Below are 27,981 nucleotides of genomic sequence, written 5' to 3'. Positions count from 1 at the left end.
AAATAAAGAGCAGAATATAACAAGATAGAAAATGGTTGTGGGTGTCCCACTTTAAATACAAAAATGAAAATCCATATAAAATTTTAAATACAAAGCATGCAAAGACTGATTTTAAGCACAATTTATCCTACAGATTTTGAATGCCACCCAGTTTCTCCAAATCCAAATCCAAATCCTGCCATTTGGTCTTCTCATAAGCATAATTGAAGAACTGGATTTTGGACAAGTGTTGGTTGCATTACAAGATGCTGGATATGAAATAGCCTTTGAAGATTTGTTCTTCTCCATTTTGTTTTCTGGCATACATTTTGATCTTTATCGTCCAACTCCAAACCGATTTGCTGCTTTGAATGAGAAACCTTCAAAATTGGCTCTTTTCTCCACTTCTGTGTAATTATTGGATTAATGAAACTTAATTACATACACAGCTATCCTATGTTACATACATTGTTACAAGAAAAAACCAAGGAAGAAAAAAAAAAGATATCATACTCATGCCTGCTTTGAGCTGGCTAACATCTGAATGGAATGCAGTCTAATTTTCCACAAGCCGCCTGACATTGTCATTGGACAGCGGCGAAATGCCTTGCTCGATATGCTGGAAAGAGATACGATAACAATATGAGCCGGTGGAATAAAACCACTAAGAACATGTTGTAGGATCAAGGGAACCTGGAACTGAGTTATGTAGCTGTCACAGTTTGGGTTGGCTTGGGACTGATTAATTTGACCATATAAACATCCAAGTTTTCCAGGTTTAAGAAGCAGAAAGTTTGGAAGGAATGCATGAATTTTCAAATGTTCATCAAAGGTACCTCAAGAAGATAGCCATGCAGCCAATCCAATGTTGGGTTGAATGTAGTTGCTGATAGATTGAGAACTGTCGAGCCCTGTTGGAATGAAAATGGCAGAATAAATAACCAAGGATAAACCAAAGGCCAATTCAGAGATTAAAAGGAACCGGAAATTACATGAAGACACATGCATACCTTGGAGTTGAATGAGCAAAGATAGTCCTGAATGGTGTTTAAGTTGCTTATCAGCTTATCTCTGTCCTAGAAAAGGAAACAAGAAGGTTGGGGGGATTGTTTCTAACTTTAAAAACTTATCTCAGTTAACAAACACTTGGGATGTTATTAAAATGAGAAGAAGAAGCAAAAATAAGCCTATACCCAAGTCAAGAGAATATACAATCGTAAATACCTGGCCTAGAAGTTTATCGCTAAATGTATAAGTTGAGAACCACTCCTCTAGTAACGTCTGTAGACAAGAAGTGTAGTTAGACAAAGTGATGCAAAATTGAGAAGACAGCACAAACAATGAGGGAAAGGCTGAACATAAGAACCATAAAAGTAAAGCAATCATCTTGCAGTTGCATCAGCAACACCAGAAAACTCGAGAATTGCTTTACCAAGAGCCATGAGGAAAAGTGTGAGAAGTTGTATTCATGTTTTCATGAAAACTGTATGTTATCAAGTGTATCTTAATGATTTGGAAGCCTACGATGCAGAACAAAAAGGAACCTAAAGCAACCAAGACCAAAGCCAACGAACTCACACATGCAAAACAAGGACAGGGAAAAATAGAATTTGTACAAAAATTTATATAAGTGATAGAGGACGTGATCGCACATTATGATCAAATTCAGCCATCTTCAGAACTAGAGGTATAATTATTGGTCCAGGACCAGACTTCTCTTTCTCAACAGAAGTACTTTTAAGCTCCTCTGGACCTTTAGGACTTGCACCTGCATTGCCACAAAATTAGTTAGCGAAGTGATATCTTAGAGGTTCAACTCTTTCACTTCAACAAACATTATGTGAATGTGCCAGTGGTTGTATGGACCTTAAAGAATTTTACTAGAACCACCATAAAAAGTAGTTGCACAACTGCCATGTGTTTGATATTGGTTAAACATAAAATAAACTTTCTGAGAAATATCTTTAGCTGCTAACCGTTTTTAATCTCAGAAACACTTCCTGCTAGGCCAATGGCTTCCAGGTAGTCTGAAACTTTGTTAACCTTGTTAGCTGTTGTCCCTTCTTCCGTGCAGGCACACTCATTTGCCTCCAGAGTTTTCTCTTCCACAGGAGATGATGATTTATTTTCATAATCCATTAAATAAATGTTCGGATCCAAATGCATTCCCTGTGATTATCATTAAAAGACAATATTGGAAATCATCCTAGTTGGCAGTGAGAACTGAGTGCACAGAGAGCTTGCTAATGCTACCTACATTTTTTAGCCAAATAACTCAACTATGACATGCTTGCTAATACCTCTATTATTATTGGTTTTCCATCCTTGAGTGCTTTCTTCAAGTCACCAGCCAATCCTGGGGAACACATGTTACAGGACAGAGATCATAAATCAACAGGAAAAATTCAGACAAAACTTTGTTCTTGCAGAGAGAGAAACTGCTGGACATGCTCACGGGCCTCAAAACTATGTTCTGATTCTCTAACGGTTATCTTCAAAAGTTGTCATCTGAAGAGATGTATTAACAAGGAAGGAGACTACCTTTACGAACAATCCTGCATTCCCTACAAAATTCAGTAATCAACTCTTCGGAGGAGCTGAAGTCTCGTGCCCACACAGGAGTAGATGCCAATGGTGCACTGAATTGGATAAAAGGAGAGAAGAACCAATGTTTTTAGCATATATTCAAATGTAAAATTGAGGAAATAAATAAAATTGAGAGACATACTCTGTGGATGTGCGCAGCAATTCATATACTACATCTGTCTGCAACAGTCATTAAAAGAACACAAATTGTATAAAATAAAACTTCATGGAGAGGGAGGGAAGCAGATAGCATTTTCATGACAGATATTGAAGAAAAAGGACCTGCATGACATTAGGCAAATTCAGCCTTTGTGAAATTTGGGTAGCTATGGTGGACTTTCCGACGCAGGCAGTTCCACATAAAAGAATAATTAGTGGCACTCTTTGATGGTGAAATCTGAAAGAAATTAGGGAACCCCCAACAGAAAAGTGAAGGAAAAATGAAAGTAAGGTATTACCATAAAATGCAGCAAAAAAGGTTACCATGTTCTTCATTCTATTCAATTTCTAGGTACTACCTACAAGGAATTTGGACTGACCTAGTCATCATCTTGTAATGATTTACGTACTCTTCCCCATAACCCCTTTGCTCCATAAGCTGCAAATACAGAGATGTGTAACAAAATAAATAAATTCTTCAGCATCTTGAAAGTTTGCTAAGTGCACCTCTTTTGTGGTACAAGAACAACAACTACGTACAGACAGAAGCATGACATTACCTTAAACATATTAGCTTCCAAATCAGACTGCGAGCTGCAACACAACAACAATGCAAAGTGAAACCATTGATAAAAATCTAAACGAAACTGAAACCCAAAAAACAACAATATACAAAATAAATCCCAAAATAAAAAAGTAGCTAGACTAAAAGAGACGGCATACACATCTAGAAGGCTGTTGTCTACGAGCAACTTCTTGAGCTCAAGAGCGATTTTGACAGCTGCATGATTTGGGATCTGAACCACCACCACAAAAATTCATTAAATAAAGAAAAACATAATTGAAAAAAAAAAAATTATTATACGATGACGTAATTAGGAAATACAGATTGAATTGAGGCAGACACTTAATACAGGAAGAATCAAAATGCTGAATTTGTTTGTGTGGGATTGAGACCTTAGTGACGGTTAACATTCGGCTGAGCAAAAACCGGGAAAAAACGTAGTAGTGCTCGGCATGATCACCCAACCACACCTTCACCTGTTTACAGAACAAAGAATTTACGAGTCTGATTTTCTCGGGAACCAAACAGAGGAGAAATGGGAAGAAAATGAAGAACCTTGACAAAGTCGTATTTGGAGGAAGCGTTGATGATTCTACGACCCATATTTCCTTGCAATCACTCAATGCTAAGTGCATGTACATCTACCATCAGCATCTCTTTGCATCGGCCACCTCTTTTACGTAAAAGATAATGATGAGCATTTCAACGGAGGAAAAACATATAGAACTTGATGACCTAGGATTTCAAGGATCCATGCAGCCTTGTTAATATATTATTCCTGAAATGACAAACTCATGCCAACCATTCAGAATGTCCGTACAAAATTTCGTTGGCATTAATTTGTAATGGGATGTGGCAGGAACGTGGGCATTGGAACATGTAGACATAAATGTTTTTAGTTTAGATTTTTATTTTTATTTGCCTGCTATGGTTTCGGAGCTTGGCCTCTACTGAGGCAACATGTGGTAAAAAATATAACCACGATCATTAATAATATTCGTGAGGAAAAATGTTTTGAGTGCAGCAACAGAAAGTTTGATGAGAACTCTAGTGGGATTTCATGAACAGCAGCAACAGTATCGACAAGAAATATTATTGCGTCTCCCTTGTTCATATATACAGAAAAGATGAAGGAGGTGCACGTACAATTGAAGCGGTCCTATACTCTATGATGAACATCCAAAAAGTGGTTAAGGACATCATGATCTTATTTTGAACAAACCCTAGATGGGCTCTCTTAAGTTACACAAACGAACACTATGAAGACAACAATTTATTAAATGAGTTTGCATGCCAGCAAGTTTCTCCTGTGCCCCATAATTTGGTATCTCGTATCGAAGGGCTGAATTTTGGAGAAGTGTTGGGTGCAATACATGAGGCCGGATATTAGTCGGCGGAATCCAATGGGATCGAATTTTGTAAATTATGCCATGTAAGTAAAAACTTTGTTTCACAAGCTGCTGCTGCTGCAAGGTTCTTCTAAGTATTTGTTCTCCATTTTGTTTTCCCACATCTGATCTTAACATCAAGCCGGTTGCTGCTTTCATAACCCTAACTGGTTCTTTTCTTCAGCTCTATGAGAACCATAACAAAGGGTTATTCATCTAAAAACCAAACCTCAGAAAAACAGCAGAAAATTTCATAAAAAGAATGAAATCAAGCACGAACCAAATGAATGTAAAGTATTTTTCAGAGAAATAAAAATTGAATGTAAAGTTGGTGTTGAGCATAATAATTTGATTCTTTATTTTACGTATGTTATCATATCTTCCCCCTTTAAGATATTCATATATCACAAGTCAAATTGGAGAATCGCATTGATTGAAAATAGGATGCAACAGTCCAAAACATGATTGATATGATGTAAAGTTGAATCAACCTAAACCTTTCATGTGCTTTTACCTTGTGATGTTTAGATTAACCAAAAATAATAAAGAGTGATCTATGTTCCATAATGTGTCAAAGAGAAATCAAATTATGGAAGTCCAACTCATACCTTCCTTCATCTAGCATCTGAATGCAATCTACTTTTCCACAGGCCGCCTATTATTTTCATTGGATACTGATGAAATGCCACGTTCAATGCACTGTATAAAGAACTTCATTATCAGGGAAATAGACAAAATAGCTATATGGGCTGGTGAGTAAGATCACTAAGAACACAGTGTAGGATAAAGGGAGGGTCATGCAACAGGGAACTGTGAGTAAAACCACTACGAACATGACGTAGGATCATGGGAGCTGTCTCTTGTTCCAGCCACACTGGCTACTAGATTTTATGGAATAAATACATAGTAAAGTAATATCACTTGGGACCCATCAGTTGGGCCATAAACATCAAAATTTTCTAGGTTTAACCAGCAGTAAGGATGCCAGGACAACACAAACTAAAAAAAATCCATCAGAAGTACCTCAAGAAGATATCCATGCAGCCAATCCAATGTTTGTGGGAATGTGGTTGCTGATATATTGACAACTGTCAAACCCTGTTGGAATAAAAATGACAGATAACTAACCAATGATAAACCATGAGCCAATTCAAAGATAAAATGAAATTCAAATGACATGAAGGCACTTACCTGCGAATTGAATGAGCATAGATAGTCCTGGATGGTCTTTAAGTTTCTTATTAGCTTATCTTTATCCTGGAAATGAAAAAAAGTAACTTGTAAATTAATTACAAAAGAAGTGAAGAAAGCAAGTCTAATTGAAAACCTCATCAAGTAACAAACTCTCAAGATCTTATGGAAATGAGAAGAGAAGGAAAGAAGCTCAGAATACCTGGACTATACATTTATCACTAAATGTACGAGTCGAGATCCCCTCCTCTAGTAATGCCTGCAAATGAGAGTATAGGTATACAAATTACAAAATAAGTCAAGATTGAGAATATAACACAAACGATGAGGGAAAATCTGAGCATATAAACGGTAAACGTAAAGCAATAATCTTGCAGTTAAATCGAAAACATGAAAAAACTCAAGAAATTCTTTACAAAGCCACAAGGGGAAAAGTATGAGAACGTATACATTATTTTCCCCGCAAAACCGTGTCTTATAAAGCGTCTTAACGAAACTAATTCAGGATTTAGAGGCCTGTGATGCAGAGAGGAGAGCAGGAACAGCACTAGTATTGCCGATTTTTGCCACCACCATTCATTGTGCATTTAAATTGGCACTACGCTAATTGATGTGCATACACAACTATAGCTGTCACAACTACTTGTAGGCAAAAATGCCAAGTTACTTACGAAAAGGAATAAGGACAAAGCCTTTAACACAATGCATTTGCACAAAAAGAAGGACAGGGAAAAAGATAATTTCTACCAAAAACTATACACATGAAAGAGAACGTGACAACACCTTATGATCAAATTCAGCCATCTTCAAAACTAGAGGTATAATTACTGGTTCGGGACCAGCCTTCTCTTTCTTAACAGAAGTACTTTTATCCATCTCTGGACCAGTAAGACTTCCACCTGCAGCACTACAAAAGTAGTTAGAGAACCGACATCTTAATGGTTCAACTCCACTATTCACTTCAACAAATATTGTGTGTCTTGTTGGCAGATGTCAGTTGCAACTGACATCAGCATGTCTTTTGATGAAGTATGTTTCTAAACAAAAATATGAGTGGTTGAACAGAACATAAACATTCTGAGCAATATCCACAATGGGGGTTAACCTTTATTCTCAGAAACACTTCCCGCTAGGTCAAAAGCTTCCAGGCAATCTGAGACTTCGTTCACCTTGTTAACCAGTGTCCCTTCATCAGAGCTGACATGCGCAGTACTGTTGCTAACTTCAGAAGGATTTCCATTTATACTTGGAGAATCGTTTTCCATGTGTGTTTTGGAACCATCTGCTGCAAGGGACTCTGCCTCTTGAATTTTCTCTTGCAGATGAGCTTGTGTTTTATTTTCATCTTCCATTAAATAAATGCTTGGATCCAAATGTATTCCCTGCAATTACCATCAACAGAAAACAAAATTGTCCAAGCTGAGAGTGAGAAAAACTAAGCAGACAAGAAGCTTGCTAATGCTCATCATATTGCCATCGTAAATTTCTTAGCCAAATAATTCGCATATACGACCTAATAACAGTCCCTCTCTATTGTTCAGCATCACAAAATTCAACACAGTGGCAAGATTAGCACTCTCTCTTGAAAACAAGAAAGTTCCTTCTGCAGCATGCATTTCAGCAAGGCTCGTCAATATTTAAGCCCTACCATGCACAGACCATCTGTGAGGAATTCACCCCATTGATCAAGGAAAAGGTAACTTACCAATCTAAGACAAATACTCAATTTTTTTCATCTTCACTTCAAGAAAAGGTTCAGGCAAACAAAAAGATAATTGAGACTTGGGCAGAATCTTTTATAACACAAAATAGAGCACTGAGTGATGAATTCGTTAGACATATATGAGGTTTTTCAGGCAAAATATTTGACACAGGTCATAGATCTTTTCATAAGAAAAAAGAAAGACAAAGGAAGAGATAGAAAGAGAGAAAAAAAATTAAGACAAAATTGAATTACGATGTCATTTACATCCACCATGGCTTGGAATTTAACCACACCTCTATTATTATTGGCTTTCCATCTTTCATAGCTTTCTTCAAATCACCAGCCAATCCTGCGAAGCACGTGTTCCAGAACAGAGATTATTAATCAATAGACTAGCATAAAGGCATAGAAAAGTTGTTATTACAGAGAGAGAAACTACTGGCGTGCTCTCAGACATAAAACCATTCTGGTTGTCTAAAGTTCAAAAGTAGTCATCTGACTCATCTCAGCAGATGTATTAATAAAGAGACTACCTTTACGAACAATCCTGCATTCCCTACAAAATTCAGTAATTAACTCCTCAGAGGAGCTGAAGTCTCGTGCCCATACAGGAGTAGATGTCAACGGTGCACTGAATTAGAAAAAAAATGACACAATAAACACTCTAATATTGTTCATCAAAACAAAAAGCTTAACATAAGCAACATTAATTAATCAGCTTAGCATAGGAACCGGACATTCAAAATTTAAAAGTCAGGAAATAAATAAAACAGGGACATACTCTGTTGATGTGCGCAGCAATTCATATACCATATCTGTCTGTAACAATCAGTAAAAGGACAAAATAAATGTCAATGACATCTCTTTGCAACTCAAAACAGTCGGTACATGGGAGGGAGGGAGAGAGAGAGAGAGAACATGACAGATACCAAAAAAAAAAAAAAAAACAAACCTGCAAGACATTAGGCAAATTTAGCCTTTGTGCAAGTTGGGTAGCAATGGTGGACTTTCCAACACAGGCAGTTCCACATACAAGAATAACTAATGGCACTCTTTGATGGTGAAATCTGAAAGAATTTGGCCCCACACAGAACAAGAAAAAAGGTATTACCATAGAGTTCAGCAAATTTACCATCTTTCCCTTATTCAGTTTCTAGGAATTTCCTAAAAGCAATATAGATTTTAGACTGACCTTGTCATCATCTTGTACCGGTTTATGTACTCCTCCCCATAACCCCTTCGTTCCATAAGCTGCGCATACAGAGATTGACTAAATTCAACACCTACAAAATTTCAAAAAGCGCACTACTTGTTGGACAAGCACACACACATGACATTACCTTAAACAAATTGGCTTCCAAATCAGACTGCGAGCTGCAACACATCACAGAAACACAAAGTGAAACCATTTATAAGAATCCTATCAGAAAACAAGAAAAAGCAAAATAAATGAAGAATAAATGAGTGAGGACACAGCATACACATCTAGAAGGCTGTTGTCTATTAGCAGCTTCTTGAGCTCCAAAGCAATTTTAATAGCTACATAATTTGGGATCTGCAATCACCTCCATAAATTCATAATAAATTAACAATACAACTGATGAATAGAAATTACCAAAAGAAACAAATAGTTTAATTGAGGCAAACACACACACACACACACACACACACACACACACTACAACTGATGATTAGAAATTACCAAAAGAAACAAATAGTTTAATTGAGGCACACACACACACACACACACACACACACACACTTACATACACAGATATTGGAAACTAATAACAAGAATCAAAATACTGAATTGGGTTGAATGGAATTGAGACCTTAGTGACAGTTAACATTCGGCTGAGCAAAAATCTGGAAAGCACGTAGTAGTGATCTGCATTATCGCCCAACCACACCTTCACCTGTTTGTTTTTCAGCACAAAAAGACATTCGATTCTGATTTATTTCTCCGAAACCAAACAGAAATAGAGTAGGAAATTAAGAACCTTTGTTCTTTGGGTAACAATAAAATGAAGAACCTTGACAAAGTCGTATTTGGAGGAAGTGTTGCGAGAAGAGAATCTAACGGAAGTAAAAGAGACGCCACTTCCTCTGTTATGATTATTGACGTCGTCTAAGTCTTCTTCGCTGATATTAAGGTTGTCGTCATCGTCGTTGGTGTTAGGGCTTGAAACCACAACTTCCTTGCCTTTCTTCATCGTCTCTTTATCTGTCTGTAAACCCATTAGTTCGAAGTTGGAGTTTTAGTTTAAGAGTTGAGTGATGATCTCAGTGGAGAATCAAGCAGACAAATTTTCACGCGTCAGCGCTGTCAACATCATCTCGTTTATTTCCTGCTCTTTTTCTTCTTTTTCCCTCCCCTCTAGGTTTTTGCCACGTCATCCTGGTCGATGTAGTAGCCTAGTAGGTGGAGGTTTTTTTAGTTTCTAAATAAATACACCCAACAATTGATCAGCACACCCATCCAAAGAAATTCCCCCCCCCCCCTCCTTTTTTTTGTGTGGGTGATTACGGGAAATTTCCAGTTTTGATTTGCGTGCAATTAAAACATAAATAAAGTTATAAATTTTTAATTAAAAATATAATCCACTGAATTATCTCTATAATTTTGATTGTTTTTTAAAAGATAAAACTATCTTTTTATTTCTTTTTCCTCTATTCTTCCTCTTTTCTTCAGACCCGTTCCTTTTGTTTTCATGAATCCCATATCTCTCCGGTTCCACTAATTAATGGTTGTGGTGGTTAGATTGGGTGGTGATGGTGGTTGAGCTGGGTATGTGGTGGCTGGTTTCTCTCATCTCTCCCTCTGCAATTCTATTCTTTCTCTCTGTCTTTTTCTTACGTCATTGTTTGCTGTGAATGAATTGAGATAATTCTAGTAGTGTCTCACGTTTTGAAAACATTAGTATTTGCTTTAGATTAGTTTAACTGAGATTTGATTATCCATTTATTATCCCAAGCACTAACATTTCTTTCCTCTATAGCAGTTTGAGTTTGTTCAATAATCTGATTATTATATGTTTGTTTTGCTGAAGATATTAGAAGCGTAGTAGAAACAGAAGTACAGACCAAACAAGAATGCCGAATTAAACCATCTGTACCATAAAATTAAGATATTACGGCGAAAAAGGTTGCCCAACATGCACTAAGGGAGAAGTGGGTCGGGCAAATATTACCCTTATAATTATACATCCTTGGCTGTTGCCTGACTGTGGAAGAATAAAACTAACAACAACCTTCTTCCTCTGTCAACTTCTGTGTTAAGCATCCAAAAGGGACAACAGCATGAGTACAGTAACTATAGTATACTGATACAGTCTTCACAGCAAGAGTAAAAACAGCTTCAATCTGAATCATCTGTGTATAAAATCAAGGAGCAGATTCTGATCATCAAATAGCATCTTCAAATCTCGAGTCTTCCGAAAGAATCTACTGCCTTTCTTTCCTATGCTGGTTCCGAAAACGCTTGATGGAAGAAGAGATTTGGTATCTGGTCTCCATTGCAACTCTTTGAGAGTAGAAAATAAGGTTGAGAGGGCAGGAGATATCTCCTTGTCCCTTATATTCTTGCACGACACTACTCTAAGGCATTCAAGCTCCTTCCAGGGAAGAATTACTGACTCCAGACCCTCTGTTGTTAACACTGAGCATCCTTCTAGAGATAGGAACTTCACCCTCCTGTTAGAACATTATATCCCATTAAAATAGCAAAGCAAGGATATTCCAAATGATAATTCAATGACCAAAAATCTAAAACCAGAAGTGTTTTCACCCCTTCAAATTTGCTTTAGGACCTCAGCAACTCTAACAGTTAACTATAATCATATTACAACTGTCCAGTCTTACAACAACGATCGCAGAAAAGGTTTTAGCTTATATTTCTGCAGATCTACTCATAAAGTTCATAACTTTTGTAAATTGATACCAGATAACTAATCTTAGTACAGGGTGAATTCTATACATTTAAATACATTAGTTTTATACCAAAATTTCATCCCTATTATTATCTTCTTCAGAATCTTAACATGCCAATATCAATCTCAGGCAACTAAAGACATAATATAGCAAAAAGAATCAACTACCTGCAAGTACTTGCTAGCCTGAACATATCATTGTCCAATCCCCAACAGTCCTGAAAAACAATCTCCCTGGCCGCTCCACACACCATAAACAAAGCTCTCACACTCTTCTTATCCCTCAATTGACACTTCTGCAAATGCAACCGCTCCAGAGCAGGGCAAGCACCCAAATACTCTTCGGGCCCCGGAATAGTTTCAATCCTCTTACACGACTGAAACCTCAAAGTCTTCAAATTTTCACAATATGAAAGTGCAGCCAACCACCCACCATCCATCCTATGATCACAGAAAGTCAATTCCTCCAACATTTGGCAACACTGCCCAATTGCCTTAATCCCATCAAAGCTTCCCTCACATCCACAAAGCTCAAGCTTTACCAATCTCGTGCACCCTTGAGCTAAAATCGTAAGCCCAATATCCGAAACCACTGAACTATAAAGTCCCTCTACATATGCAACCAATTTCAACACTTGCAAATTCTCACATGCCGCAATCCCACGCAGCACATTGTCACTGCACTTGTGCAATTCCAATTCTTGGAGTGTAGGGCACTCCTCTGCTACACTCAGCAACCCCATTTCACTCGCACCAATCACCACAAGCTTCCGCAAGTTGGGGCACCCACTCGCCAACGCATCAAGCCCTCTGTCAACAACCACAGGTGGAAGCAATTTGAAATTTGACTCGGAAACTCTCTGCTTCGGCGAGAACTCGGAACCGGTATGGAACGAAAACATTCTATAACTCAACAAAATGCCCGAATTTTGGTCCGAAATAAACGACCCATATAGCATATCAACCTGATTCAGGTTGGGGAACCTCGAGATCAACCGACCCGATTGGAGAAAGCTCCAGTCCAAGACCTTGAGCGACCGTACAAGGCGGCCTTGGAGGTTGAGCCAGCGCTTGCAGACGAGCGAGTTAGGCTTGCGCTGCGACTCGGGCAGCTTGGCGAGGATTTTGAGGAGGATTTCGTCGGATAATAGGGAGGTACGGTCAATGTTTGCCCAATTGGGGATTAGGGTTTTGTGGGTGGGTTTGAATTTGGAGTCTTTGGGCGAAGCAAGTTGCATAGCGAAGATGACGTTCTTGAGGGGCGTAGTGTTCTTAAGCCAGATGTCTGACCAGCTCGACGTCCTCTTCTTCGATGGTGGTAAAGGGCTGGTCTTTGTGTTTGGTTTCTCTGCCCCCAACGACATCGTTCGAGCGTGATGGTCTTTCTCTGCAACTTCTCTGTATCCCATCTTGTCTTCTCTGTTCAGCTCTCTCTCTCTCTCTCTCTCTCTCTCTAGATCACATTTCTCTCTCTCTCTCTAGATTTTGTCACTAACAACCGCTAGATTTTCTCTCTCTAAAACTTGTCTGTGTTTCCATCTATACACTTTTCCGGGTGAAGGAGATTTGAGGAGGTTCTGAGTGTGTGGCGCTTTTTGTTTTTACTTCCAAGATTTTGAATCTAGGACTTTTATCGAGTCTTTGAAAAAGTCATTTGTAAAAATTTAAACTTCTTTTTTTAAAATCTCCAGAAGCACCTATTTATATACAGTCAAGTCATCTGACTTACAAGTCCTTTGAATAAAATATTCATTTGGTTATAACCCAAGTTCTCTGTGGGCTTGACACCGTAAAACTTGTTTATGTAAAAGAATTTCCCCGGTCCAAAGGTTTACAAAAAGGATTTTACCCCATTTGGCTGTCCCATCAATATGACCGTTAGATAGCCGTTTATAATTCAAATTTCGTTTTCGAATGTGGGGACAGAAACCAAACCATGGCCAAGGAAACAAAGATGATAGACCATCGTTTTATAATTCAGCGCATAAAAGACGTGGATTGGATTATATTTTCCTTTTTCGTGTTTTTTGGTAACTACTTTATCATTTTCTGATAAAAGGATTTTGTTTTTCCACTTTTGTACTTTCTGATATAACTATGAAATTTAATTGTAAAGGTTTAGCAATAGAAAATGGATTTATTTGTCCTCTGGCATTCCTTGAGTGTTTTTGGTCAAGTGGCATTCCATTTACATGAATTTGATATGTCATACTCACGCAACACACATTCTTTTAAGAGATATTTAGTCATATACTCATTTTTAATACTAATAATATAGATAAATTCTACACCATTTAATTTCTATAAACAAACCCAAAAAATGACAGCTTGTCCTATTGAATTTAATTTTAATTATTAAATTACTTTGATGCCCTATTGAGTGTTTTGAGTTTTTTTATTAAGGTTTTCGGGTTAAGTTTGTTTTAAGAAATCAATGGCAATTTTGTAATTTATAAGAAGTTAAAAGCCTTTTTGTTATGTTGTAAATAGACCTTGAGTGGATTTCTAAAGTCCATTTCATAGAGGTTTTTTTTATATATAATTTTGGCCACTATATTAGGTATAATAGTGAATCTCCCTTCTTTTAATTTAATATGTTATTTGGGATCTAAAAAAACTGGGAATAATCTACGACACAGGAAAGAGTAAAGTAGAAGGGAGAAATAAAAAAAAAAGTCTAAATTCATTGGGCTAATTTCGTACATAATAATATATATAATATGAATAACGGTCGCCATTCATACAGTATTACTTTATAAGAATCGTCCGGATATGTAAGATAATATGATTTAAGGGATACAATTCAAAGCAAAAAAGGTTCATATTAATTCCGAAAAGAAACCATGGGGAAGGTCTCTAGACCCTAGGGTTTGCCTTACAATGGTAATTTACATATGAGTAAATAAATACATCATCATCTGTTCAACTTCAAGCAGTACCAGGTATTGGCATGACTACAGGACACAATCATACATGGCAAATCAAGAACGAGGAGCCGCCATCTGCTGCTTCTTTATCCTATTCCCGTTCTTCACCATACTGCATCCAAAGAACCAAATTCAATTTACCATGTCATTTCTCAAGTGCATTGTTTTCTATTATGTTTGCTTTCCGCGGAAGAAAAAGAAATAAGGTTTCATGCAAAAACCAGACATTCAAAGAAAGCTGAGGACAGAACGCATCCACATTCTTTCTTACAACATTACCTGATATCATGAGGAGTGATAAGTATCCATTGGGATCCTTGTGCCAATGCAAAATCAACAAGAGTGTCTAAGCTGATTTTCCGACTTACAGCATCCTGAAGAATAAGTTAAATGCATAAAATTTGTTCATAAGAACCATTTTTTGTGTCTTAAACAAAACAACCTAGACATGTACGAACACAATCTTCAATCCTGGAACAAAGAACTTGCTTAAATCTGTACCATAAAAACATCGAACTCATCCATTGCTCTAAATGGAGCTTCGGTCATGTCATGAAGAGCCAATGCAAAGCACAATGTTGAAAAAGAGCGTTCCCCACCTGATTAACAATTAAATTGTACATAAATGCTTATTTATGCCATATTCTAAATCCTGATTATGAAAATATGAAAAGTCCCGTATTACTCTTGAGCGAAAGCCCAACCAGTCAAATTAACCAACTCCAAACAATGAAATCATTGATCTATGATGAATTAATTTTGCAAAAGCACAAATAAAGAAACATTTCATCAGAATATTCAAGAAGTAAACCTGAAAGCCCTCTAGTGTCACGAACAGTGCTGCTTGTTGCATCCTGGGGCATCTTTACCTAAAAAAGGGGCACACAGCATCAAGTCTTGGAAAGAGAAAAGGGGACTTACAAAAGAAACACTAACCTGTCCAGCCATCCACAAGCAAGATATACATAGCTCATCTATATTCTAAACTACTAAAGGAAGAATAAAATGAGTATAAAAAAACAAAGAACTTGCTTACCTCAACAGATAGGGTCTTCTCCTCGTCACTCACTTTAATCTGTCCGCTAATCCCTTTCTTTCTCAGATGGGTATTGAATCTAATGGCAATTAATAATCAATTTAGAACAGATCAAAAATAAAAAGGTACCTTGTATTGAAAAAATAAATATGGAGAAAAGCAAACACTATGATGAATGTGACTCTAGTTATTGTGAAGAGACGACATACTGCCAGGTCAGCTGGCGCTTTAAATAATCTGCATTTCTTTGAAACTTGCTCCGTCGCAAATCAAGGGCTTTGCAGCATGACTGCAATTTAATAATTGAGAAAACAAACACATACATGAGAAACTCTGAGCAGCAAGATTATCCATTTGGCAGGAAGGGCTCAATCAAAAGGTACAGAGTTAACATTGGAGGTTGGGTCTTGGAAAATAAAAAACATTGGAGGTAGGGTATCAGTAGACATATCTAATACGGAAAGAGCCTTGTACAGCCCAGAAATATATACACTACCCACAGAGTATTTCTGAAATCACAGCTATGAAGTAACCTTTCTTGAGCAATGCCTAAGCAAAAAGGCTCCTTTAAGCAAAACATGAACCAGGAAGTATTTTTTTCAACAGTCTACTTCCACAAACTTCACATATTAAAAGTGCTAAATTAAATACCAGATTCAAGCGAAGGAATTGAATCTCTAATTATAAATTTATATAGCAGATACAATTTCCGTAGAAAAAAGGGGCACAAAGGGAAACTAGATGCACACCCTAAATTTCTCCGTTCAACTATCTTTTGCTATGAAGCAACAAATTGTTCCAATAAGAAATAAGTTGATTGCATAACCAGATTAAGGAGAAGCTCATAACAAGTGTGGTCTATGACTGTCCAAAAATTACAGTTATAGCACCAAAAAAGCATTATATGGGCTGGAACTTACATTTAACTTTTCTCGAAAAGCTCTGTTTCTTTTTTGTTTGCTTAAAATCTTACGTTCCTTTTTCTCATATGACATTCGGAGCTCATCAATTGATTCGGTATATCTGCAACCGGGAAAAAAAAAAAAAGTTTAAATCTTCTTTATGCTGAAGCTTGGCTATTGTCCCAAAAATGCAGTGAAGACAGACGATCATGAGAATACCTCTGACTCTCTCGCTCAAACCTCTGATTCAGCCTGGTTACTTGAGCACTGAGTTGTTCAGGAGTGCTACCATCCCAATCACCTAATGCTATAATTTCACTCTCTGGACAAAGGATAGAAGCCTTTCTAGAACTCTCCTGCAATTTCAGCCAATGCATAACTTCAGCAACTAGTAGATACTAAAGCGAGATCCTTCATATATAAAATTCCAAAATAATCAATAACAATTCAGGCACAAGTTTGTACTTGTGTAAAAACCACCATAAAACCATAAAAGAAAGGGCAGCAAAACCAGGGTTCTGATTTAAGTATATTATCCTGCACAATAAGGTGCCTGGAAATTTACAGTTGTATAGGAAATGCAAGAGCAACAAGCAACAAGCAGAACTTCATGAAGCTGTTGCCTCCAAGGATTTAATGCAGAATGCAACCATAGACTAAAAATGATACCTCGCGGAGATGCTCAAGCTCCTGATGGTGTTTTTCTGCATCATGGATATCCTTAAGTACCCTGTTCTTCATTACACCTTCATAATGAGCTTTCTCCTGAGATAAACAGGCAGTTATTAGATATCAAAGACAGAGAACAAATAGAGTTACGGCCATAGAAAAGCACTAAAAACATGTGCGTGTAAGTTTCGGGAACGGAAGGGACCTCTTCTGCAGAACATAGATTTTGTTCAATCTCCATCATTTCTCTCTCCGCTTCCTCAAAGGCATCAATGTCACCTTTTGCTGACTCTGTTGGTTTATTGGACGCAAAGATCAAGAAAGATGGGAAGAATGTGCTGTGGAACCTAATATGAAAGTTGAACAGCGTTACCATACCAGATAGATTCTCAAATGATGCTTTAAGATCATTGGTCTTTGCCCCAGCTTCACCAATTCTGACTTGAAACATTTCCAGTGACATTTTCCTTTCTTGAATCTCCACTTGGACTTTCTGATAATCACTCAAAATAGGATAGTGTTTTCTTTGAAAATATACATAATAGAGTCAATGGTAACATAAAGTTTAATGGAACAGACCGAAATTTCTTGATACAGCTCATCAACAGTTGATGCAGGTGATGTACCAGCTTCAGCAGCATATGCATTGTCAAAATCTTGAATTGCTAGTCTCTTAGATGTCAAATCACGGTCCACATTTGCACATCTCCTCTACACAAAATAAAAGAAGTAACAGTTGATTAACATACAGCATTAGTTATTTAAATAGCCCACGAAAAAGTATGCAAGTGACATTTGGCAGGAAACCAACCATACAAACAATATTGCAAAAGAAAAATCTTTACAGTACAACCAGGTCAAACTTAATTATAATTGGACAACTATATTAAATTTTCTTTTAAGAAGCATAGGCTCATAATAAAGAAGAAAAAGTAAGCTATCCATTACCTTCACATTTCGGAGATTCTCTTGAAGATCCTGAAGTTTTTCCTCTACATCCTTTTCCTCCTTCTGCACTGCTGAGCTTCTTCTTGTACACTTAATACTTGTCTTTTAAGCTCATTAATTTGATCATCATAAGAACTACAGAGACGACCAGTTCTAAGTCGCTTATTGGGAGGAAGAACTGTCTGGACAGAACCACGAGAAAACCTAGAAAGAAGCAATAAATAAATACTTATTTGTGCAACACAAAATGTGTCTGAACCAAATGAATATGATAAATGACAATACTCAGGGTCCAAACTCATGTTCAACAGTATAAAATCCTAGCACTCAGTCAAAATTATATTTCACAAGTAATAGAAAATCAAATTAGAAGATTGGACAAAACTGCAGTACGTAGATTTATGGTATTTAAAGCAAAGCAAACTTTGTGAAAATTAAATGCATAAAGGAACAAGGCATGGATCTCTAGCTTACATCCTACTGCCATCTAAGGTGTAAACCTCCTTCAAATTTGAAACCCTCTGGTCAAATACAATTGCTTTTCCCGCATCATAATCTCTCACGAGAACTTGCCTTTCAACATTTCCCTGGAAAATTAACCATAGTTGAGCACACAAAAATAAATAAATGTGAAGTCAGGCAAGATCAATAACTAATAGAGGTAACAATTAATCACGGACACGAACAGAAGAAGCCCGTAAACTTACCATATCTACCAACACGTTTAAAACAGTATGAATTTCAGAATGAAGAAGAGAAAGAGTAGTTGGGTGCCTTGTTTGTGGAAGCATGTGAGGCGGTATATTTAACCTACATCAGAAAGTACAATGGATTGTTCAGTCACAGAAAGAATCACCATGCACTGAATGAGACAGCAATCTGAAGAACTAAAGATCTACCTTGGTAATGAAAAGTCATATATAATAATCTGAAGGTCACTGTAGTTTGCTTCCCTTGCACATGTTCTCAGAAGAAGCGAGTCTTTATGATTTGTCACAATGAAAGCATTGAGCAACCTTCCAATGGCATGTTCAACAGCAAGAGCCCAGACATCGCCATTATTCAAAGTCTGCAGAAACAATCATTGTATTAAGATTGATCACTTAGCATGTAGTTGCAAGTAGCAATGAAATTGACTCCTATCCACAAAAATAGAAGCTTGCTAGAAAGAACAATAAGTGATAGAAGCGTAAATTAGAAACAAGTAAAAAGTAAAATTATTTATTATTATCATGTAATTTATAGATATTGTAAAACAGGGGAAAAACATGAAGCGATATGCCTGCTAAGGAACAGAACATGCCATCAGAACTTATGGAAGCCCACTGACATGTTTGTTCTCCTTTACCGTGTAATAAACACCGGTCATTCAAAACCATTTACTTTGGTAACAGTAAAATATAAAAGTGCAAAACAACATTACACAGTAGAAGTTTACTAAACTTGTAGATATAATGCAGATGTTCCACACTTACCAAATGAGCACCAATTGGACCAATTGGAGGGCTTTGGAATCTCTGATGATATCTCTCAATTGTGCGTAGAAGGCTTATCACTCTATCTCCACCAAAAGCTGTAACCTGTTTAAACAAAACATTTTCCTTAAGCACTATAGTGTTTTTGGTAAAATGGCAGCCTGAGATATAACACACATGGGCTACATATGCATAAGTGACACAGTACAGAGTCCGCCGTTTTCTCAAGAATCTAAGACCACAAGATCATTAGTGCCAGACCTTGTTGGTTTGATTTCGCTGAATCTCCCGGATGGTATTTGAGATCTCCCGGTGCTTCTTGTCATAATTTTGAATCTAGAAGACCAACATGTGATTACAAATACATTCAACAAACATAGCTATTTAAGTCTGACAAACAAATTATGTAATATCGATAACATAGTTAATATTATATATATATATATATATATATATATATATAAATGGAGGCAACTTATATTGACAACACAGTTAGGTTATAAATTAAAAGGCTAGACATGAAGGTCTTACCAAGCACTGTTTTTTTTTTTTTTTCTGCCTTATACTTAGCTTCGCTTTTTCTTTTCTTTCAGGTTCTTTAAACCCTTTCTATTATCCCAATTTTCTCTCAACCACTTAAACATATACCTACCATGACAAAACAGAGAACCCTGTCCCTTTTATGAAGCAACATATAAAACTCCTGAGAGTACACTCTGCATCAGCAGTTGTGTCTTCCTACTTCTGAATCATGACAGCTCAATATGTTTTGCTTAACGTCATTCCCATCTAAAATAGGACTTAGCTACAATAGTAGGACATTTATCCCCATTATGTGAATATGCACGCCAAAACTCGTCAATTTAAAACCAAAATTTACCAATGTTATTCTCTTATTTGACTCTTTCTAGAAGTAGCCACCTTTACTATTAAAAAGAAAACCAAAGTTATTTGGAATCTGTTAAGGAACATATTCCTAAGATACCTTCCAAATTATTATTTATGGTTCTTCTAAATTCCTACAAGCACTTAACATATCCCTTATCGAAATAGATGAGTTGGGACAAAGGATCTAAAATAACTTAGGCTTTTACAGAAGTAGAGCTTGTGCTTAAATGCAGTTAACTTACAACAAAAAAATAAAAAAACAAAAAACCAGGAGATTCAGGGTTGAAAAGAATGTATGGCAAGACACCTTGGGTTTTTCAAAATAGTTTCAGAATAGTATATATGCAACAAACAGCAAATAGCTATGACACAATCATATATTTTGGCCAGTCGCCATATCCAATACCATTGTCCACATAAAATTGTGAAAAATTGATTCCAGAGAAGAAAACCGACAAAATAAATGAGGAAAAAACAGAGCAACTAAGAGAGAGACCCAAGAAAAAGGATGACAACAAGTTGCACAACACAATTTTAACTTATTAATCAACAAAATAAAAGGATGAGAAAAAGTTGCGATAAACAATTTCAAGTCATTAAATCAAATCAAACATTTCACACCATTTCATTTATCTCTTTGATTTCACCATTTGTCTGTTGCACGCATTCTGATAAGGCATTCTCTTCTTCCTTCAACCTGAAATATCATATCAGAAGATCAATGGGGATTAGGTTAAATCTCCCTTGACAGCAATGCAAAATATAAACTTATGAAATTAATGACTTTAAACCTTGCAAGCATTGATTCAATGCTAGCAACCTCATTTTGGAGTTCTTTAAGTTTTTCCTCTATTTCAGATTCTTCTGCCTGCAACAGTGTCAAAATCAGTGATCTAAAAACTGATAATTTAAAGATGCTTGGAAACAGTCACCTATGTATTCACATGCCTGCTATGTTTTTTGTATATGAACACCGCATGTCATTCTATCTTGGCATATCAAACTGGTTACAACAGTGTCATGCAGAAATTAAAGGATTTTGTCATAATTTTGAATAGGGAATAATTACCGTTAAAAAAAAAAGTCATTACAAATTGGGTACGGAAATGAATTTCTGGATACTTTAAAAAATTTGAGTCGCTAAGAAGGTGAGTCTTGGGGTTCAACCATTGGCAAATGCATTTGTGTGTTAGATTTTCTATTGCATTGCTATTTTTCATTACTAATCTTGTGTCAAGATTTTCTATTTAACAAACCCTGATTTTTTCAAGGGTTACTAATTGAGCTAAATCGTTTCAAACCATACCAAATCACTATTCTAGAGATTTTCATGCAAAATCATCTAATATTCACATCAATAGAGGCATATTTTCAAGAAAAAATGGTATAACATAGTAAGTTATGCCAAGGAAAAACAGAATGAAGAGAGGAAAAACTCCCATACAGTTAGTTGCTCTTGAACAGTTAATCCCCATGAATAAGCGGCACACACCCGCAAACAGAAAAAATCAAAAGGAAAATAAACACCAAACAGAAAAACCTGTGTATTTTTGGCATGCTGCTCCTGGGTATCTTGAACCTGTTGCTGAAGAGACCTAACATAGTTCATCATCTTCTGGATTTGGTTAAATTTGCGGCCATATTCTTCTTCTAGCTTAAGTTTCTCTTTTGTAGCCTGAGAAAAGAATTTGGGATCCATAAAATGTAGAAACTAGAAAGGACATAATATTTACATGAACAATAAAAGGGCACCAGATAGAAGCAATAGAAAGGGAACAGGAATTACACAGCTAATAACTCAAACACAAAAAGACATTCAGAGAGATAACGCATACTTGCAACAATTGCAACATCATAAAGTTTTTCAGCAATTTCATTTAAACCAAAATGCAGTTGTATGTCTTTTTTAGATGACTTGCTAGTGAAAAGAAATCTCAGAGAACATATTTTCTCTGAAACAAAGCAGTTCTAGGCTTCAAGTGTCATTAAATTATTATTTTTTCACCTTTAAGAGAGAGAAAAAGAGGGAAAAAGGGGGAAATAAAAAAATGTATCCTACACCTCAGATGCTTTTTTAAAAGAACAAACTTTCAACATACCAATGCTAGTGTCTGTTGCAATTCGTCCTTCATTCTCCTAATCTCTGATGTCTTTTTCATCATGTGTTCAATTTCAGATTTCTTCAAGGCAAAGCATTCTCTTAGTTTCGCCACTTGACCCTGCAAAACAGATAAAACAAAATAAATGACATCTGTTTTCCTTCTAACATTTTCTTCTGTGTGTTCAATCAATTCCTTTCAAAGCTGGGGACTTGATTCCCCATAATATTGCTTGCCCAATTTCTATCAATGACTTTCAACTAAATCATGAGTGAACTATTTATATTAAATGTCCAGATAAAGCATAGGATATTTGACAAATGTTTGCCAAATGTTTGACAAATGTTTGCCAAATGTTTGACAAATGTTTGCCAGATGTTTGACAAATAAGTTTAATCACCATTTATATTGCCAAATGTTTGACAAATAAGTTAACCAATTTTGTCAAACATTTGGCAATACAATAAACGCCACATATAGGTAATATAATAGTTCAGAAGAAAATATTTCTTCAGAATTAAAATCATTCTTAACAAGAAATGTTTTCTGGAACTTGGCAACTCATAGTGGTAGGGAATTTGGATAGAGTTATTCATCCCTGTGCAAAGTATCCAACAATCATTCTTAAGAAAAAACACAAAAATGTCTTGTCCCCAAAGAGAGATTTCTAGCTGTGCCTTAAACTTAAAGCACTCTGCATGAATAACTGCTTTCAACAGATTAGATGGGGATGAATAAATACAATACAATATGAGGTGATACCTCTAAACCTAAAAGACAACAGTCCATGTTGAAAATATAAAAAGACATCTATGACAATGCGAACAGTTTGTACTCACTATTTGTCGATCAATTTTAGCTTGACATAGAGGTACGCGATCTTTCAGCTTTCCAATTCTTGCATTCTGTTCCACGAGCTGCTTGTCTACATCATATACCCATGCCCAAGCGAGCTTCTTTTTTAACTGCTTTGCTTGTTGAGATATTTCTTCAACGTGCTCCATGTTTTTAATTTTTTCTTGCAACTCATTAAGTTCCCTTTCTATGGGTCTTATTGAGCCCTCTAACTCAGCAACAACAACATTTGCCTTCTCCAACTGTTTTTCAATGTTTTGCAACAGATCTTCAACTTGCTGAAGAAGTGTGGCCTTGAAAAAGAACTGAGCAATCAAATGTCAGTATAGTACACCTATTGAACTCTGTGCTCAGAGAACATGCAACACATAACATCACCTTAAATTTATCTTTGTCATTGCCAGAATGCAAAAACTCTCTGCTTTTGTCTTGACTCATTATTACACATGGATTCTCAACATCAATCTGCCATAAAGCACAAAGCCATGAAAGCAAGTAACAAAATTTCAAGAAGAGAAGGGTTGACATGCAAATAATGCAAACCTGTAATTTTTCTGTTTTAAAACAAAATTCCTAAATGGTGTGAATAATGGATTTATCATTCAATTTAGACATTCCATCATCATGAAACAAAACAAAAAACGATAACAGAGAGCAAACCTTGTTAATCTCAGCCTATCATGCTAATTTAAAGGAACCAGACTGTGTCTTAAATTTAATGAGAACATGCTGATTTCAATACCTAATAAGAACCATATACATGAACAATCAATAAACAGCTGATGCAAAGGTGACCAAGAAGTACTATGACGAACACTCACATTAAAATGTTCAACTAGTTCTCGAAGGTCCTCTTTCCGACTAGCAACCTTTTTTCCTGCCAAACACCTCAGATGGAGAACAAGGTCAAATGAAAACCACAACCTCATGAATCAATGTTGTGGCACTAGAATACAGCACAACATATTATGTTTTTTAACAATATCATATAATATCATCAGAAAAAGAAAAATAAACAAACAATGCTTCCACAAGGCTCTCATTACTTCTATGGTTTAAGCAAGATGGGGGAACAATAATGGAGAATCAGGTTAACAAGGGATGTAAGTCCATTCATTATGTCTACATGAAACATTATCTTATGTCAGAGGAACTTTCTTTAAAAGAAATTTATAAATGTTTAGTAAAAGATAGATGGATACAGAAAATAACAATCATGTTTCTTCACAATTTTTAATACACAGACAAGCTTGTGGTGCCAGATGCCTCACATGAAAGCACAAAAGAATCAAATTGCCAAAAGGCCAACAAATATGCCACACCAACAATATTTCTAGCTGATCATTACTTCTATGGTTTAAGCAAGATGGGGGAACAATAATGGAGAATCAGGTTAACAAGGGATGTAAGTCCATTCATTATGTCTACATGAAATATTATCTTATGTCAGAGGAACTTTCTTTAAAAGAAATTTATAAATGTTTAGTAAAAGAAGATGGATACAGAAAATAACAATCATGTTTCTTCACAATTTTTAATACACAGACAAGCTTGTGGTGCCAGATGCCTCACATGAAAGCACAAAAGAATCAAATTGCCAAAAGGCCAACAAATATGCCACACCAACAATATTTCTAGCTGATCGACACCAAAAAAAAAATGTTACAAACAATATGAAAAAAATTATCCCATTTGAAGTCAGTATGGAAAGCCATTGAGCCAAACTTTTGTGCAGGTAGAAATCCAAACAAACAAATACTCTGAAAAATTTATCCACCCAGTATCTGAAAGTTAATGCTGTAAAATTCTATACACTCCTTGTTTAAGTAACCAAATCCCAAATCTTCCAAAATATAAGTAGGTCCAACCAGAGATTTCCATTTATGAACATGATTGCTAATATGAGTCCAATGAAGAGTTTCTCAATCGAAAACACATGACAGGACCAAAGAACACAATGGAAACCAGTTTAATGAAGTGGTTAGGTTTTGAAAATTATGTGCAGGGATACAGAGAGAGAGAGAGAGAGAGAGAGAGAGAGAGAGAGAGAGAGGAGGGTGAGATACAGAGAGAGCGAGAGCGAGAGAAAGAAAATATGTAAGCAAAGAATGTAAAGTTTAAACCTTGTTGGTCTTTCAAAACAGTGGTGGTTGCAGTTCCAGAAATCCTGCGCTCTATAACTATGACATCACCATATATTTCAGGCTTAAAAGCATCCTCCCCTTGATTTTTTAACTCCACGTGGACAACAGCATAACTGCAATGAAAAATAGCAGATAACACTATGAGACAGTAAAATATATGTGTGCGTGTGTGTAGTTTAAGACAGATACTTCAAAACTGGATAAATTTTTGAAGTGTCTCAAAGGCAAATGGCACCACTTAAGGTGTTCACTTATCTGATGTTCCTAACATGCATTAAGCCACTTGAAATTGAAGGCATCAAACTACCAACAATTTCATCATCCTTGAACAGAATACATAGAAGAATTCAAAATGTGGAGCACAACACTCAAAATATTACTATTTCCATGAGTGATTTTTGGAAGAAAGTTGGCAGCAGATGAATTTTACACCGCTCATTTAGAGCTTTAACACAGCAAGAAAGGTGCAAATTTAGCACTTGTTTAGTTAAGCAATCAGTTCGCTACTATAACAAATATTTCACATCCAAGGGTAACCAGCAGAGAAGCTAAGAGTTGCTTTGTCATACCGCAAACACAAAGCAAACCAGTAGCAAGGAAATTTAAAAAAATTGGAAAAAGGCAAACCCCACTAACCTGCAACCAGTTTTTATAAAATCCTTCAATGTAGACGCTCTTTGAGTGCCTTTAGCTCGACAACCAAATGCAATACACAAAGCAGTAAGTATTGCACTTTTACCACCTACAAAAACCAAAAAACCAAAATCAGCTGATATTCACACAAATTTCAAAAACCGAATTTACAAAACACTACTTATGGACCAAATAATCCACATACGAAAGGGAATTCGATTCATTATGCATAAATTTTACAAACCCAATTGAAGCACACACATCTACATAGCGGGAGAAAGAAGAGGGCTTACTTCCATTTTGGCCGGTAATGAAATTGACCCAGTCGCCGAGCTCAATCTGCAAGCTACTGTGGCACATGAAGTTCTCCAATCGGACTCTCTTGACGATGCCTGACCCGGAACGCTGACGGAAGCCAGAGATGGGGTCTTCCATGGTTGGGTCTGAGAACTAGGGTTTTCTTGCAAAGGACACAAAGAAAGCCCTAAATATACGAGACTGACAGTGAATTTAGGGAAGGACGAAGAATCGATTATGGGACTGTAGAGAGAGGGAGTAAGTGAGGGAGTGCGTTTGGCGGGAAGAGGCAACTACTGCGTGTGACTGGGGCGTTTGTTTGCTCGATAAAGGTTTTAATTGCAGTAAGGGCATTTTTGGAAGTAGAGTCAATAGCACGGTAAATTATGGGAAAGTATATTATATGGTAAGGTCAAATTTGACGATAAATTGCCAACTGGGTTCTAGCTCGGTAAAAAATAATTTTGATTTGTATATTAATGGTCTTATATTCAAATCTTTATGGCACTTTGATAGTGTTTGTCAAAAAACCCCTCTCTTTTGTAGTTTATATTACATTTTTATTCAAAAAAATATATGTGTGTATCAAAAATTTGACGATAAATTTAACCAACGAATAAAAAAATTTGACGAATATTTTTAATTAAAAGTTAAATTAAGAAAAAGTAAGGATAAACATTTGTATAATTATCTTTTTATCTATGTATTTTTTCTTCTCCAAAACAACTTTCCTTCGTATGCTTTTCCTTTCATAATTTAACATAAATTGTTTTCAAGACACTTGATGGATTATTAAAAGTCATTTACAATTGAATATACGTGAATTATAAAAAGAATAGGAGTTTTATATAGTCACTTATTCAACCTATAACAACTCGATATGTGCATACAATGCGCATTGTCAATGGTTTAGATTGTAAAGTAGCACATCGGCAGAGGAAAGATGGAGTTGGATCTAGCTATTTAGGAGCCTAATTAGAGTAGGATTGTATTGTTTCTTTCATTTATTTATAGAAGTAACATTTTAATGGCAAAATGAGAAAACATGTTGCTCAATATAGTAACTAACTAAGCAATGCGGCCAAACAACAAAGTAAGTAAAACTGACGGAGAACAATTAACTACCTTGTAATTTAATGGTATTTTTCTTTCATAAATAGAAAAGGTTCGAAATTCAATTCATCTTCCGCCAAAGATAATTAAAAAGCGGCCGACCATGAGTATAGGCCCATCTCAAGTCAGCCTAGCCCAATACAAGTCTCAATTCAATTCAACTTAAAACTTTTCTTTTTTATGTTAAAGAGTCCAAGCTACCTTCAATTCTCGAAATGTTATCTATCCATTCATATAAATTAAAGATTGTTCTATTACGAGAGTGGTTCCAATATTATAATCAACAATTTTTTCTGCGAATTTTAATACTTGTAGAATTATACACATAAAATATGTATTATAGTCACATTATAAATTCATAATTTTCCACACAAACTAGTGGGCAGTATATACATTGTTGGGGGTGCGTTTTTGAATGACTTCTGACATCTTTAGTTTTTTTCATAAATTTTTTGTGATGTCAATGTTAAAAAATATAAATAAATTGTGCTAA

At 36.1% G+C, this 27,981-nt stretch overlaps 4 protein-coding genes across 8 annotated transcripts; all 4 read right to left on the bottom strand.

The window, feature by feature from the left end:
• Nucleotides 1-25: 25 nt before the first annotated feature.
• LOC103333446 (uncharacterized) lies at nt 26-4,116 on the bottom strand. 4 transcript variants are annotated; one of them, XM_089052072.1, is made up of 16 exons: nt 3,845-4,116; nt 3,682-3,765; nt 3,448-3,521; nt 3,285-3,318; nt 3,105-3,163; nt 2,848-2,962; nt 2,708-2,745; nt 2,521-2,618; nt 2,280-2,335; nt 1,956-2,148; nt 1,632-1,747; nt 1,204-1,260; nt 990-1,055; nt 816-890; nt 493-717; nt 26-386 (listed from the first exon to the last, which is right to left on the bottom strand). In XM_089052072.1, exons 1-15 carry the CDS (start codon nt 3,890-3,892, stop codon nt 493-495), a joined length of 1,338 nt encoding a protein of 445 aa, XP_088908198.1. In that variant the 5' UTR covers nt 3,893-4,116; the 3' UTR covers nt 26-386. The 4 variants fall into 4 exon arrangements, 3 of the variants coding, with proteins under 3 accessions (XP_088908198.1, XP_008234495.1, XP_016649954.1); XM_008236273.3 differs by having other exon boundaries at nt 493-598; nt 3,845-4,101; XM_016794468.2 differs by having other exon boundaries at nt 499-598; nt 3,845-4,101.
• Nucleotides 4,117-4,345: 229 nt separating this feature from the next.
• On the bottom strand, nt 4,346-9,913 carry LOC103333365 (uncharacterized). 2 transcript variants are annotated; one of them, XM_089052071.1, is made up of 16 exons: nt 9,574-9,913; nt 9,406-9,489; nt 9,055-9,128; nt 8,914-8,947; nt 8,766-8,824; nt 8,526-8,640; nt 8,355-8,392; nt 8,107-8,204; nt 7,867-7,922; nt 6,974-7,250; nt 6,652-6,767; nt 6,071-6,127; nt 5,869-5,934; nt 5,701-5,775; nt 5,286-5,376; nt 4,346-4,863 (listed from the first exon to the last, which is right to left on the bottom strand). In XM_089052071.1, the coding sequence occupies exons 1-15, from the start codon at nt 9,811-9,813 to the stop codon at nt 5,314-5,316; spliced, it is 1,452 nt and encodes a 483-aa protein (XP_088908197.1). In that variant the 5' UTR covers nt 9,814-9,913; the 3' UTR covers nt 4,346-4,863; nt 5,286-5,313. The 2 variants fall into 2 exon arrangements, with proteins under 2 accessions (XP_088908197.1, XP_008234412.2); XM_008236190.2 differs by having other exon boundaries at nt 9,607-9,906.
• A 754-nt stretch (nt 9,914-10,667) lies between these two features.
• On the bottom strand, nt 10,668-13,167 carry LOC103333366 (F-box protein At5g51380-like). The gene is made up of 2 exons (XM_008236191.2): nt 11,671-13,167; nt 10,668-11,266 (listed from the first exon to the last, which is right to left on the bottom strand). The coding sequence occupies exons 1-2, from the start codon at nt 12,909-12,911 to the stop codon at nt 10,942-10,944; spliced, it is 1,566 nt and encodes a 521-aa protein (XP_008234413.2). The 5' UTR covers nt 12,912-13,167; the 3' UTR covers nt 10,668-10,941.
• A 1,030-nt stretch (nt 13,168-14,197) lies between these two features.
• MIM (P-loop containing nucleoside triphosphate hydrolases superfamily protein) lies at nt 14,198-26,683 on the bottom strand. The gene is given in 29 exon segments (XM_008236192.2): nt 14,198-14,541; nt 14,709-14,803; nt 14,931-15,028; nt 15,241-15,298; nt 15,466-15,544; nt 15,675-15,754; nt 16,386-16,488; nt 16,587-16,723; nt 17,037-17,132; nt 17,242-17,327; nt 17,415-17,529; nt 17,616-17,747; nt 17,985-18,037; nt 18,040-18,188; nt 18,459-18,571; nt 18,692-18,794; nt 18,884-19,053; nt 19,460-19,564; nt 19,721-19,795; nt 20,969-21,044; nt 21,139-21,215; nt 21,888-22,022; nt 22,447-22,566; nt 23,286-23,606; nt 23,680-23,766; nt 24,123-24,178; nt 25,425-25,558; nt 26,082-26,187; nt 26,372-26,683. Coding segments are annotated over 29 exon segments (3,159 nt in total). The 5' UTR covers nt 26,514-26,683; the 3' UTR covers nt 14,198-14,483.
• Between the last annotated feature and the right edge of the window lie 1,298 nt (nt 26,684-27,981).

Source organism: Prunus mume, linkage group LG5, assembly GCF_029339155.1.
Source record: "Prunus mume cultivar Tortuosa linkage group LG5, ASM2933915v1, whole genome shotgun sequence".
Taxonomy (NCBI): Eukaryota; Viridiplantae; Streptophyta; class Magnoliopsida; order Rosales; family Rosaceae; genus Prunus; species Prunus mume.
The sequence above is the reverse complement of the archived record's forward strand: the minus strand, read 5'-3'. Positions and strand labels throughout refer to the sequence as shown.

What these genes read in the sequence shown, in the direction of transcription:
- LOC103333366 (XM_008236191.2), bottom strand. Translation starts at nt 12,911, where the DNA reads ATGGGATACAGAGAAGTTGCAGAGAAAGACCATCACGCTCGAACGATG. An exon ending in AGGCTAGCAAGTACTTGCAG is followed by an intron (nt 11,267 to 11,670) that starts GTAGTTGATTCT and finishes ATGTTCTAACAG; the next exon opens with GAGGGTGAAGTTCCTATCTC.
- LOC103333365 (XM_089052071.1), bottom strand. Translation starts at nt 9,813, where the DNA reads ATGGGTTTACAGACAGATAAAGAGACGATGAAGAAAGGCAAGGAAGTT. An exon ending in TGGAAGCCAATTTGTTTAAG is followed by an intron (nt 8,825 to 8,913) that starts GTAATGTCATGT and finishes CTGTATGCGCAG; the next exon opens with CTTATGGAACGAAGGGGTTA. An exon ending in TGCATGGATATCTTCTTGAG is followed by an intron (nt 5,377 to 5,700) that starts GTACTTCTGATG and finishes TTCTTTATACAG; the next exon opens with TGCATTGAACGTGGCATTTC.
- LOC103333446 (XM_089052072.1), bottom strand. Translation starts at nt 3,892, where the DNA reads ATGGGTCGTAGAATCATCAACGCTTCCTCCAAATACGACTTTGTCAAG. An exon ending in GACAACAGCCTTCTAGATGT is followed by an intron (nt 3,319 to 3,447) that starts GTATGCCGTCTC and finishes GTTGTGTTGCAG; the next exon opens with CTCGCAGTCTGATTTGGAAG. An exon ending in TGGAAGCTAATATGTTTAAG is followed by an intron (nt 3,164 to 3,284) that starts GTAATGTCATGC and finishes CTGTATTTGCAG; the next exon opens with CTTATGGAGCAAAGGGGTTA.